We start from the raw sequence: 13,675 nt of genomic DNA, 5'->3' as shown, positions 1-13,675 counted from the left end.
TTCGGCTTGGTTCAGAACCTTGAATCGGATTTGTAATTTAGACAATCTTTTCAGGGATGTTCCTATAAGTAAAAGTTCAGTAAAAGGTACTGGATATTAAGCAGTAAGAGCTGCCTTTTTTTTTATTTCAGTGTTAAGGAGAATTTGGAAGGACAGAAAGCTAAATACGGTGGCTGCATTTCAAGCAGGCTTGGATAATTCTGAGAGTGGTGGTTGTGGCTTTCCTCAATTAGATAATGAAAATCCATTCTCACGCTCAAGGAGGGAGATATGGAATTGCCTGAGGGGGGTGTTTAAGAAAAATTTCTCTTCCTCCGCTCGCATGGGCAGTGTTTCATAACTAAGTGCGCACAGCTTTTCTTTTGCATTCCTCTGAAGCATTAGGTGTTCATGGCCAGAGGCACAGTATATGGGACATGATGGACAATTAGCTTGATAGGACAGAGCAGTTCCTTTGTGGCAAGAAAACAAATCGGTGGGCCTAGTTTTGGTCACTCTGACTTTAGTTGGATTGGAACCAGCGACCCCAAGATTAAAGGAGTTTCTCATTGCCCTATCCCTGAGCTAATTCTGTGTTCATGTCATTCCAAGTATGTGTTTTTGAGCAGCCTGTGCAGTTAATGAAGAGAAGGGGACTGGTCCCTTCAGATGAGATGTGCTCTGTCTGGAGCCTGCAGCCCAGTTCCAGTGCATCTGGGCTGATTAGCGGGGATGCAGCTTGGACTGTTCTTGTTTATACAACTGGATGTTTCAGATACCAAACCCTGACAGAGACTATTCCGTTGACACCATCTATGGAGGCTTGCTGCTAAATTTAATTCTTATCTGGGAGAAAAACAGCTTTTCCCCCCCCCCTCCCCAGAACTGGAAGAAAAAACAAAACAGCTATGTTTGGATTTTATTTGACTACAAAACAAATGCCTTTAAAAACTGGTAACCAGGTGTGGTCTGTTGTGTCTTGGGCTATCCTTGGAACAGAACTTAGCAGAGCTTGACTGTCCAGTGTGTGTTGTTGAGAGAGCAATAACATTTGCAGTTCTTAGAGACCACTTAGTGTCAAGAGTTTCAAACCTTCCATTTTTTTACATTGGGTTTATTTCCTAATTTAAATATTTGCTCTAACTCAACTGTTAGTTATGGGACTAGATACAGAAATTATTGGATTAAATTCTCTGGCCAGTGTTGTGCAGAAGGTCAACAAAGTGATCATAGTGGTCCCTTGAGGCCTTAAAATCTATTAAAGCTGCTTTCTGTTTGCTGCCTGATTGGAACAATGCACAATATTCATTATAAAGCTTTGCTTCCCTAACCTTGGACCTCCTTAGATTTGTGCTTTAAATCGAAAGCGACAAGTTCATCTTCCAGGGACCTATCTAGCAATGAACATTTTGGGAGGGTGAAGAATTGTAGTAAATAGTAAAGCCTATTTTGAAAATTACAGCAGGCGTATTAGTATTAAAAAAATTATCAAAAACTGATCATTGATTTAAAATCGAATGGGCGTTTCGCTATCAATAAATCTTTTACTTTTGGGACTTCGCATAGGTTGGAGAGTGAAACTAAACTGGTCAATAGAGCTGATATTTTTCTATCCGGGGGCCAAACTGAAAAGTGTGTGTGTGGGGAAAATTGGATCGGTTCAACCCGTAACTGATTTTTTTTTTTTTTTTGCACCGAAATGAAAAAAATTAAAACATTTATTTCAACCCAAAACAAAATGTTTTTGGTATTTTTTTGCTTTTTGGGTCATTTGGGAGGGTTGAGCTTCCCCCTTTTCTTTTGTTTTTTAGAAAAAAAAATTAGAAAAATTTCTAAATGAAATACAACTTTTGATTTTTGGAAAGATACTTCTTAAAAAAAAAATTCCAGCTGAATCTGTTAGCTGAATTTGCTAATAGTTTTGGGGGCCCTGAAAAATGGACTTTTTGGCAAATTTACTATTTGCTGAGAAAATTTCATCCATCTCTACTGATCAGATCTATTCAGTTCTCTTGTACTGGCATACCTCAAGGTAGTGTTTGGCTTCCCAGCACTGCAAGTGAAGTGTTAAATTGCAAATCCTATTTCCGCTGCCATAAAACTGAAACCAGTTCCATTCATCAGGAGGATCCAATCCCCCTTTTTATTTACTTTATTTTTTGCAAAACCTACAATTTGGGAGCTAAATAGGTATTGGCTCAAATTCATGACTGGTGGAAGTCACTGAAAGGACATGGGATGTCAAACCGCATGATATTAGGCAGCTTCAGCTAATAATGTTGTAAAGGGAGTAAATAAGAAGAGCCACGTTGTTTTCACACTTTTTTAGGCTGATCCTGGCTTGGTTTTAAGAAAAGGAGTACTTGTGGCACCTTAGAGACTAACCAATTTATTTGAGCATAAGCTTTCGTGAGCTACAGCTCACTTCATTGGATGCTGTAGCTCACAAAAGCTTATGCTCATGCTTATGCTTATGCTCAAATAAATTGGTTAGTCTCTAAGGTGCCACGAGTACTCCTTTTCTTTTTGCGAATACAGACTAACACGGCTGCTACTCTGAAACCTGGCTTGGTTTTGCGGCTTCTTAGGGACATCTGCCTTGTTTATAGCCTTATTGTTTTTTCCCTTCCCAGGAATGGCGTGAATGTAGAAGGGGCAACGCACAAGCAGGTGGTGGACCTGATTCGAGCGGGAGAGAAGGAGTTAATACTGACAGTGTTATCCGTTCCGCCCCATGAGGCTGATAACCTCGACCCCAGCGACGACTCTTTGGGGCAGTCGTTCTATGACTACACTGAAAAGCAAGCTGTGCCCATCTCCATCCCCACATACAAACATGTGGAGCAGAACGGCGAGAAGTTTGTGGTTAGTATTGGCTTGAGCATGCCTTGTGGAGTCCAGGATTGGTTTGTTTTCCTGCTGATCAGGTTCTAAGCTGTCAGAGTTTTCAGAGAGGCCTAGTTTTTAATCTGATCCCTGGATTCTGGTTGCCAGACCCTCTCCCTCAACCCCAAAGAGGCTGTAATACTGACCATATCTTGGAACTCCAACTCCCATTATTTTCTTTAATTTTAGTGCATGTAAAAGGTGATTAACAGTCCCATGTATGAAGGCCTCTGATTCATAGAGCAGCAGTAGTGTGAGTTTTCCTCTGTATGTGATTTTGAGAGGCTGAGAAGGACCCATCATAACAGAGGAACCTCTTCTGGGGCTGAGATGACCGTGGCCTCCATGGTTTATTCAGTCCCTTGGCTTCTCTGCGGAGTCTGCCAGCAAGGAAGCCAATTAGTGCCTGTTATAATGGTGTTTTTTTGATGCCAACATGTTCCTGTTGGGATCAGGACCAGCTCATTCGTGATGCTCGTTATTTTCAAAGGTATGTTACTTACACTGGCCCCAAGCTTACTCTTTTTCTGAACTGCGTTATCTGTCAGTTTCTAACCAGTTCATACAAGTGCGGTAGTTCTGAGCAGTGGGTCCCAGAGGGAGACCTTGACAAATGGCCTTTGGTTGACACTTTCTATTCAGTACCATCAGTTAGCTCATATATGCATCTATATCCTGTTTTATATTAAGTGCCTGGAACATCTGTAATCAGTACCTAAGGAGTATGATCATTTAAGAAAAACTCTCCTCTCATGCTTGTGTCCCTACAGCTTCCCACGCAGCAGAGTGAAATTGACAGTGATTGTACTGGTTTCACTCTGCTGCCTTTCCTGAGAATGTGCTGTGTGTATGAGTGATCCTTCACTACTGTTCAGGGATGGGGTCAAAGATTTCACATACAGGTGTTTAAGGTGGCCTGATTTTCACAGTTGCTGAGCATCTGCCACTCCCACTTAATTCAGTGGGAGCTGTTTACATGTTCAGTACTCCTGATAAGCAGGCTAAGTGTGTAACCTCTGTGCTATAACAAATGTTAAGATTGTGTATTTCTTTCCCTTTCTGTTCTCATTAGTTAGGGATCAGCTGTAGAAAGTACCACTTTCTTCCCGGGTGGAAGACCCTGCCTGGCTGCATTCACTGTGGGAGCTGGCGGTCATTCTTTCAAATAACATGGTCTGTCTTGAAACTGCCGCCTAAGCAGATGCATCTCTGAGGCTTGCTATTGACTCTGGCTTATCATGGGTGCCTGGCTGCAGCTTGGACTGGAATGCACTAGCTATTTTGCATGTTTCCATTCTGGTTCCCTTCTCCCAGAGATGTAGAGAGGGGAAAACCTAATTTGAGTTGTGGATGATTAAAGTACGCACTTCCCCTTCAGTGTTAAATTTTGAAAAATAATCTAATTCCTGCAGATCACCAAATAAACTTCTATTTTTTTCTCTTGGTGGCAGTTAAAGTTTACTTACTGATTGTTGTTGTTAGTTTGAATCAATTGGGAAAAATCTGTTAGTCATCTTTCCTCCCAAAGACTGGTGCTGGCTGTTGCTGGCAGCTAGGCTGCATGTATTTCCATCTAGCTTGTGTTGCTGGCATTTGCTGTGCTTCGAATTGAGAACATATCACTGACTCCCAGAGCAGTAAGAGCTGGGGAAGGGGGTAGAATCGGTTAAAGATTGCTTGTAGTCAGAACGGTGACGGTGTAAAAATGGCACCATCTTACCAGACTCAGCTCCTTGTGTGTCTGAGTCATGTCTATAGACATGACTCACACACATTTTCACTCCTGTTAGCACTTCAGAGCCCATAGAGCTTTGCCAATGCACATCCGCAGCATCTGCTGCTGTTCCCATTCTGGGGCCCATGCATCTGTGCCAATGCACCTCAATCCTTTCCTCAGCACCCCTGCAATTCTAGTAACACACCCAGAAGCTTTGCCTGTTCACCCCTACAACTATCACCTCAATCTTGGTCTGCAACATCCCTGTTTTTGCAGCTCTGGGATCCCTACAAGCTCTGCTGATGGACTTCAATCCTGGTCCTCAGTCCCACCTGCCATTCCAGTCCCAGGCTGTTTTTGAATACTCGTCCAATTGCTCCTGAATTGTGAGAGTGAGTCTGATACTTTCATGATGTGAGATCAAACTCGTTCTCACTTTTGAGCCACCCTGTCAGATCACGCGTGAGAGGTTGGACCTGCCACGTTGCAGAGACCCGTGGTCATAGTAATTTTACCAAGAGCAAATGGAGACATGAATGTTCTTGGGCACTGCTCCTGTAACGTTCACCTAGAGCATGGCTGAGAGGGCTTCAACCTGCCAGAATAAAAAGTGAGCCATCTATTACAAGCAGAATAATGGCTGGGAAGCAACACAGAGAATGACCTAAAACTGTTGACTGGATTAGGCAAATTTACACTGAGAATCTCATTTTAATGGCTTACATGTCGCAAAGTGGAATTCTGGGCATGTTCCAGTGATATTAATTGGCCAGGCCTCATCTAGGCCATTTTACTTGACTCCTTTGGTTGTGTTTTATGTTCCCTAAGTGCCTCCGTAGTAAACTTGTTGAGGTGTGTCCTGTACTCCATCCGTTGGGGCCAGAGCCCTTCAGCACCATTAGCCTTAGTGGTGATTTGCGTAGCTTTGAGAACATACCTGTTGGGTTTGAACCATGAGAAAAATCAGCAAAGAGTCTTAAAGCAAAAAAGAAGAAATTCCATCTGGCCTTTGGTTTTCAGAGACAGAAGCCAACCACAAGTGTGGTATTCTTCCCCTCTCAAATAGGCACTTATTGTCAAGGGGACAGTTACCAGTCATCAGCTCCTGGGACTGGCCCATAGATCAGTGTTAAAGTGAAAATTCTCACAGCACTGGTTCCCAGTACTTAAACACTCAGGCAGCTAGGGTGCTTTAAAAGCTGGTTATTAATACATTGCCTGGGGTGGGGGAGAAATAGTGTAAAAACTGCATTGGCCAATTCACTGCCCAGATTGTGGTTTTCTTTCTCCGTTTTGCCCATATCTTATCACCTTACCCAGAACCTTCCCTTCACCTCCTAGTGGCTAGAGAGCTGCTGTTTCAGTCACAGAGAACTGGACCTACAGTTGCCGAGGGCCTTGAGATGAGATGTCAGGGTCAGATGTGGTGCTGCTTTTTGGGTGGGGTGGAGGGGGATGCAAGGCAGTTGTGCACTGGTGAAGGGATTTTTAAAGGGAACTCAGCTGGTTTTTGAATTGCTCTGCCCAGATTGAAAGCTTGGTGAACCAGAGCAATCCCGTCTGTGTGCATTGCAGTTACAGTTTGGAGCGTAAGGAGCTGACAAATGATGAATTGGTTCCCAGTTTGCTACTTTTTCCCCTTACAGCATAGAAAATGGAGGCATTTTCCCATGGAGAACTTGACACAGTGTTACTGTTCCAGGAACTGGGCAGACGCACAGAAGCATGTGTGTTTGTGGGGAGGTGAGGACTAGAACTTGGTTCATCACCAAGAAGCAGAATCTAGTGTGAGGCTTGTAACCTAGGACATGTACCGTGTGCGTTTAAATGGAACAAATTTGATCCTCATGGAAACAAAGGATTCAGAGCTGTGGCCAGACATAGTGTGAACAGGGAGTGTGCAAGTTTCCCATTTCACAGTTCTATCCTGTAGCACCACGTGGGAAAGGGTGATAGAAACATGAGTCTTAGTGTAAAGAGAAGAAATCTGCAGGGAAGCTACAGCAGCTGTATCAGTGCTATAGGAAGTCTGTAATGTGGCTGGGATGAAATGCAGTCTTAAAAGGACTAGACAAATGCAATGTATGTTCTCAGCTGGACGGAGGTCAGCTGATACTGGCCTCGCCTCCTTGTTTCCCACCTCCTCTGGCGTTCTCCAGCATCACGTCATGCAATGCCAAAAGAATGAATATACGCTTTTGAGCAACACAAGAGTTGTGCTTTGAAAAAATATCTTTTTTTGGAAGGTCACAGATCAGCTATTCATATAGCTAATGCTGAAAACAAATTGATTCAGATTCCAAGACCACGCCCTGTACAGATCTTGGAAGCGAAGTGGGACTCAGAATTCTTTGGATTTCCAAGAGCTGTGGAAGGTTCTCTTTTGTGTCTAGTTTGGTGCCTTTTGAAATACTCTACTTCTCTGACTTGCCAGTGCTTTCAGTGTTGCAAATGCCAAGGAGGGTTGATGTGTGACTTTGGAGAGATGGTTGCTGTTACGCAAATTTCTCTTACACGTCGACAAAAAGGTGTAAGCATGTTTTATATCTTTAGCACATTCCTTTCCTCCTATTAAGCTAGTTAAGGCAGTGTCCCATCATTTGGGGCCTCTTTATCACTGTGGGCATATTAGCAATGCCAAGACATCTGCAAAATGGATAAGAGCCTAGTGCGTGCCTTCAGTTCTTTATGCCAGGGGTTCTCACCCTTTTTCTTTCTGACCCACAGCATGCTATAAAAACTCCACGGCCCACCTTTGCCACAACAACAATTTCTACATATAAAAGTCAGGGCCGGTGTTAGGGGATAGGAAGCAGGGCAATTGCCTGGGGCCCCACACAACAGGGATCCCCGCAAAGCGAAGTTGCTCGGGCTTCGGCTTCAGCCCCAGGTGACAGGGCTCGGGGCCCTGGGCTTCAGCCCCGCACAGCAGGGCTTCGGCTTTCTTCCCTGGGCTCCAGCAAAACTAACACTGGCCCTGCTTGGCGGACCCCCTGAAACCTGCTTGTGGCCCGCCGGGGGTCCTGGACCCCTGGTTGAGAACCACTGCATTATGCTGTCCAGGTGGTAACGCTGATTCTGAATCCCTTGCTCATTTCTGGACCCCTTAACAGTATTCTTTGTAAAAGACCTTGCCACATGTAGTATGTAGGACTAATTGACCTTAAAATTGGAGCCTGGCTGAATGGTGAAGGCATGATCTGTAGATATGTTAGATCTTTGAAAGTTGCCCAAACCCCCTCTTTGCTCTAGATAGTTTTCCTTTCCTTTCTGATGTCAAATTCCCATCAGGGTACAGAGGCCAAATTCCATTTCCTGAATGACCTTTGTATGAAATCAGAGCTGTTTGCGCAGCACGGAAGCTAGTTGGATGACAGGATGTTTCCAAAAGATTTGAACCCCTCTCCCCTGCCCCGTTGTCTCTTGCACAGTTGGCAGTGCCTGATAGACTCCATGGCTGAATAGAGCCTCTTACTGCTAAGCCTGATCCTTGATCAGAGGCTGTCTTTAGGCTCTGGAGGAATGTCTGTGTTTTAACTAAGGCCTCGTGTTTTCTGAACCTAAACATTGCAGCAAAGGCCCTGGATTTCTGTGGCCCTGTGATGCTGAATTCTGCAGCAGACTGGAAATTCAGCTGTCACTTTAAGTGTATATTGTGTGTGTGTGTATATATACACACATGTATGGTGGTGTGTGTGTGTGTGGCGTTATTGGCTATGGAAACAATTGATCTAATCAGTGCAGTATTTCTTGTTTGATGTTCAGTTTGTGATACCTTCAAACTTTCTTCATTGTAGAAGTTGTCAGGGTGGAAGCTGGACACTGTGGCACCTGGATAGTGCACAGTTGGGGCATTTGGAAAGAGGGTTAGGGTGCATGTTTTTTGTAGGTGAAAGGCAGCTTGAACTCCAGCAACCCTTTTTCTTTTGCCAGCTGTTTCACTGCCCCCACCCCAGTCTATTGCTGTGTCAAATAGTGATACCTGGAATTATTAGTTGGTGTGTTTCTCTGACCAAACGTTCGGTTGTGACATAGTAAATTATTTAAATTACTGGCAATTTTCTAACCTATCATTAAGCTTCAAAGTCAACACCCCATTGAGATGACTGAGGCAGTTCACAACTCTCAGCTAATTTCAGGCTGTCTGCAGACTCAGGAAGGCAGCTCTGCATCTGTTTACATTTGGGAAGCTTTTTATTGCACTAGACAAATTTCCTGTCCTTCTCTTCCCTCTGCATCCTGATAGGTTTACAATGTTTACATGGCAGGGAGGCAGCTGTGTTCGAAGCGGTACCGGGAGTTTGCCATCCTCCACCAGAACCTGAAGCGGGAGTTTGCCAATTTCACCTTCCCACGCTTGCCGGGGAAATGGCCTTTCTCTTTATCAGAGCAGCAGTTGGATGCCAGGCGCCGAGGGCTCGAGGAGTATCTAGAGAAAGGTAAAGGGCCAGCTGAGCCAGAAGCCCAGTGCTACATTGAAGCTGTCAGCTTTCAAGCAAGTGAAAGGTAGTCTTACGGTGATGGCGGTAAAGCCTACCAGCAAGGAAAAGAGGCTCATTTAAAACCAGGCTCAATTTTCCAAGCGAAACGCTGCAGGAAAAACCAAACTTCACTTGACGTAATGGTGCGGGTGTTAGCTTGCTGAGCACTTCCAAGAACAAAACATAGTTAGTCTTTAATGCATGGTGGGCCGTTATTTATAGTGTTGTATCGCTTGCCAGTAAACACACACACGCTGGATAGAGTGGGGATAAGAGGGAGATAAGGAAAACTTGATATTGTGGAGAGAATCGTTCTTAAGATCTTTTTCTTAGGGAGTCCCAGCCAGACTGCAGTAACATGGCCTTGCCACTGCTGTGTGTTTTTAAAGGGTGGTAGTGTGTCTCTGTTTAAGCTTGGTGGCTTAGAGTCTGGAGTCTTCTGTGGCTTCAGTTGCTTATGCTGTCTGGGTAGCAATGCTGCATCCAGATCCCCTGCTTTATCTGTGGCCCTTGTAAGTGTTCTTAGTAAGAGACCATGCCCCACACGTGCACTGTAAATGGGGATCAGAAAGGAATTTTCACCCCATGGTATGGCCCTGTGCTTGGCTTGCCTTGAAGCAGCAGGGATTGGCTATTGCTGGGTGAGATGGATCAAGTGTGTGCGTGCAAATGCTTGTGCCAGGTGCAAGTTTGACAGCCTGAGGGTTCTCTGCTTAGAGTGGGTACAGCATGGGTGTTAGCACAGCAAACTTCTCTCGCACATTGTTAATATATCTCAGCCCTGCCTTCCATGGCCCAGTGAATCCTCAGCCTCCCTGTTAAGTCTTTCAAGAAAGGAATAAATCAGCAGTGTCTGTTAGCGTTGTGGACCCTGCCCTTAGTGGACTGGGCTTAGGTACCACTTCATTTCACACAGGCCACCTATCAGTGACTGAAAGTTATCTTCCCTTCCCCCAGGCTCTGTTCAAACCAACCCCCTGGTTTGGTTTCTGCCCATTTCCAGGTGTGATCCACTAACGCAGCATTCTCTTTGTCCTGTAGTGTGCTCCATACGAGTTATTGGGGAGAGCGACGTCATGCAGGAGTTCTTATCGGAATCGGACGAGGTAAGTGGGCGTGCTGGAGACTACGCCGGCGTGCTAATCCGATGCTGTGTTTTCTCTTTCATAACTGTTACCTTCCTGCAGAAAGCTGCGTTTCTGGCCACTAGGTACCATCATAATGGGGGCAAAAGACTTCTCAGAGTTTGCCATGTGCCTCTGTTATATCCGCCTGCTATTGATACAGGGGATTGCTGCAATGAAGAACAGCTCTGATGCCGTTCTTTTCAGTTCCTGGAGTTCAGATTTCTACAAACAAGCAACCAAACTCTCTCAATAGTGGACCCTTGCCTTTTGTACATGTCCCCTTGGCAGGCCCAATATTAGATCCACTGATGGGGGTTTGTTGCTTGCTGCTTGTGTTAATGTTGCATCTTGCAGCACTGCTGGCTTCTGTGTAGCCTCTGGTAGCTTGAGTAGCTTTGCATTTGCATGTTACTCATATTTTATGGTGCAGCCTTTGGAAGCCAAGGCAATAGGTGTTATAAACATTAATATTTTATCTCGGAATGATTTAGTTGTGATTGCAAAGCAGCAATTGGGAGTTATTTTATCACCAGCTATTGCTTTTCCTCCAAAACTTCTTGTGGTATGTAGAGCTGCTGTATCCAAGAGCTTTTCTTCCTTCACTGGCAAACTTAGAATGCACTGATTCAGGCAAGTGGAAAATCCTTTCCAATCGTGACCTGAAATGGTTCTTTCAAGTTCCTGTCCTGTGAAGTAGCTGGATTCACATCTTCCTTTTTTTAAAAAGTTGCCTCTGTTGCAATCAGAAATCAGTTTCTGAGGCTTGTAAAAGATTCATTTTGAAGTGTGGTTATATTCTGAAAATTGACTATGTAAAAATGACCCCTTCCTGTTCATGGGTTCCTGTATTTTTATTTATAGTGACGCTTGACACCTTTGACTCCAGTGAATGGGAGCTGGAGTCTGTTCTGGCTCACACAGCCTCAACCAGAATGGTTAACCAAGTTCTGTTTGTAGGAACAAATTTTCTTGTCACTTACATCTATGAACACCGGCCAAAATTGGGCTACAGAACCCTTAGAAAGGGATGATGATGGTCCCGTGGTTTGAGCACTAGGCCAGGGTTTAAGAGACCCTGGTTCAATTCCCTGCTCCACAACAGACTTCCTGTGTGAGATCTTGGGCAAATTACTTAATGTCTCTGGGCCTCGGTTCTCCCTCTACAAGAGAGATAATAGTCCTGCCCCGCCTCACATGGGTGTTGTGAGGATAATGCGTTACTATTTGTGTGGGACTCGGATCCTGTTATAATGGGGGCCAGATAAAATAGATACCGATAGCGATGGGTGAACCAGAAAGAGCCTGTTTTAATTCTCAGATCCCAGTGTGAGTTTGCAGGGCTGGCCGTTAGAAAAATAAATCTTCTTGTAAACGTAGCCAATTTAATTTGAACTCATGGAGTGCATATGTGCCATGCCACTTCTAGATCACTTCTCTGGGGTAAAATAACTCCTCTTCAGGACTGTAGTAATCTAGGTACTGCAGGAGATACAAATCTAGTGATTCTTGGTTGGATGCTCTGTGGCATGATGGGAAGAAAGGACTGTGATGGATTTTCTCTTTTCCAGAATTACAATGGTGTGTCAGATGTGGAACTAAGAGTAGCACTACCAGACACAACAACAGTAACAGTCAGGGTCAAAAAGAACAGCACTACAGACCAGGTGTATCAGGTAAGGTGCATATTTGCATGAAGCTTTCTAAATATCTGAAATAGATGAATGTGGTTCAAACTTGAAGCAAGACCCTAGATGCACAGAGAGACCTTTCCCATTGCTGTTCTCCGTGGTGGGTGTGTTCCAATGGAACTGTTCCTGCAATAACACAACAGGGAAGAGAGAGCTGGAGAAATCCAACCTTACATCTTGGTGAAATGGTGTTTCCTTTGGCAGTTTCTCCTGCAAGGGCAGAGTCGTCGCTCTGTTAATTTTCACTGATGATATCTTAAAAGCTGCAGCAGGATTTCTCTAATTACTAGACAAATTTTGTCTTGCTGCTGCAGAGAGTTAGCTGTCTGCAGGCAATGAGAGCTTGCAAACCCAACATACGATTCTTGTGCGGCTGTCTAGTAGGGCAGTGACTTGAGTCTTAATAGGAGCTCTCTGCGTTGGGGAAATCGTGAGCGTGGGGTTAGTATTTAGCTGCCTTGTAGAGTTGGACTAGCAGGTTTAAGGCCTGACCCCGGGGAGGTCCTGACCCCTCTCAACTCCCATTGAAGTCACTGCAACACCCCACACCATAGTGATCTTAACTGGTTTACTGCTTCGTGAGTATGCCTAGAGAGTGGTGCTGCCGTCAAGGGATCCATTTAAAGTAGGTTAACAAAATGCAGCCAATGCTGCTGTAACTGGGGATGGTAGCTCGTAGAAAATTAATGGGGGATACAGGTTCAGAAGGAAACCTGAACAAATGCAAGTGTTGCTATAAGTAACAGAGCCAAAGGAAATGCATGACAGTAAAATCTCATGGGTTCTAGATTTATGCAGTGAAAATCTGTGCTTGTCTGATCAGATTCTGTATATTAATGCATTTAGGACACCGTCTATTGAATTGCATACTTGTATTGAGCTCCTACTTAAGCATGGCTCTGTTAGCATATAGGACTGAAGTATTGCTGGAAAAACTCCTAAGGGAAGCGGGGGAGGGTGTCTGTGCCTGGTGTACTAGGAACTGAAACTTGAGGCGCCAGAAGAAAAGATGACCTAATTGTCAGCTGTGGCAGTGCTTGAAATCTGGAGCAGTTTACAGAAGGAAAGAGCAAGAGACTTTGAGCCCTAGTTAAATAAAAACTGTGATTGAACAGGAATAGCGTTAAAGCTTTCCTTGGTGACTAATACCTGGGATCGGTGACTTGTAAATAACATATGTGAAGCTAGGCCGGCCCTGTCCTCGAAGAAGGTCGGGTGCGGGCTGAACACTATTTTGCTGACCCGATTTTTCTTTTTGGTTGCACTTTAGGCTGTGGCTGCTAAAGTAGGAATGGACAGCACTACAGCAAACTACTTTGCCTTGTTTGAAGTGATCAATCACTCCTTTGGTAAGTCTCAATCCTCCCAACCCAACCACGCAAAAGTTCTGCAGCGGCAGAGCCTGCTGGCGTTCTCATTTAGCTCTGACCTCCTCTCAAAATCCAGAGCCCCCAAGGGAAATCTGCCAGGCCTTGGAGACTCTGATAATGAGGAGCCCTCGAAGTTTGATAGTTTTTGTTTCTGCTAATGCTTGACTTTCCCTTTTTTAAACAGTTCAAGGAGACTAAATTGTGAGAAACGAAAACCTGTTTTAGTTTTAAGGATTCCAGTGTGCTTAAGATGCTCTTATAGTGCCTGGGAGGATGAAGGGCTGAGAACTCTGATGGCATTTGAGCCTTGATTGTGGGAGTCTGGGGGGGTTTTGATGATGAAACCACCCTGCCAGCTAAAGAGAAGTAAAGCTTATTGATTTTATCTGTGGTTTCTTAAATCATCAGCAGTAGTGCTTCTGTTTTT

The 13,675-nt window shown here is 44.5% G+C and overlaps 1 protein-coding gene across 6 annotated transcripts in view; it reads left to right on the top strand.

Moving 5' to 3' along the window:
* The window catches only part of SNX27 (sorting nexin 27), a 52,078-nt gene that overhangs the window by 19,168 nt on the left and 19,235 nt on the right, over positions 1-13,675 (top strand). For all 6 annotated transcript variants that reach the window (XM_084613745.1, XM_084613744.1, XM_084613742.1 and 3 more), the window contains exons 2-6: positions 2,613-2,844; positions 8,829-9,021; positions 10,105-10,169; positions 11,759-11,863; positions 13,149-13,227. In XM_084613745.1, the coding sequence (XP_084469871.1) occupies positions 2,613-2,844; positions 8,829-9,021; positions 10,105-10,169; positions 11,759-11,863; positions 13,149-13,227 (674 nt within the window). The remainder of the gene's footprint in view (positions 1-2,612; positions 2,845-8,828; positions 9,022-10,104; positions 10,170-11,758; positions 11,864-13,148; positions 13,228-13,675) is intronic.

Source organism: Lepidochelys olivacea (assembly GCF_965140295.1).
Source record: "Lepidochelys olivacea isolate rLepOli2 genome assembly, chromosome: 24".
Classification (NCBI taxonomy): Eukaryota; Metazoa; Chordata; order Testudines; family Cheloniidae; genus Lepidochelys; species Lepidochelys olivacea.
This window is presented reverse-complemented; position numbering and strand designations above follow the sequence as displayed.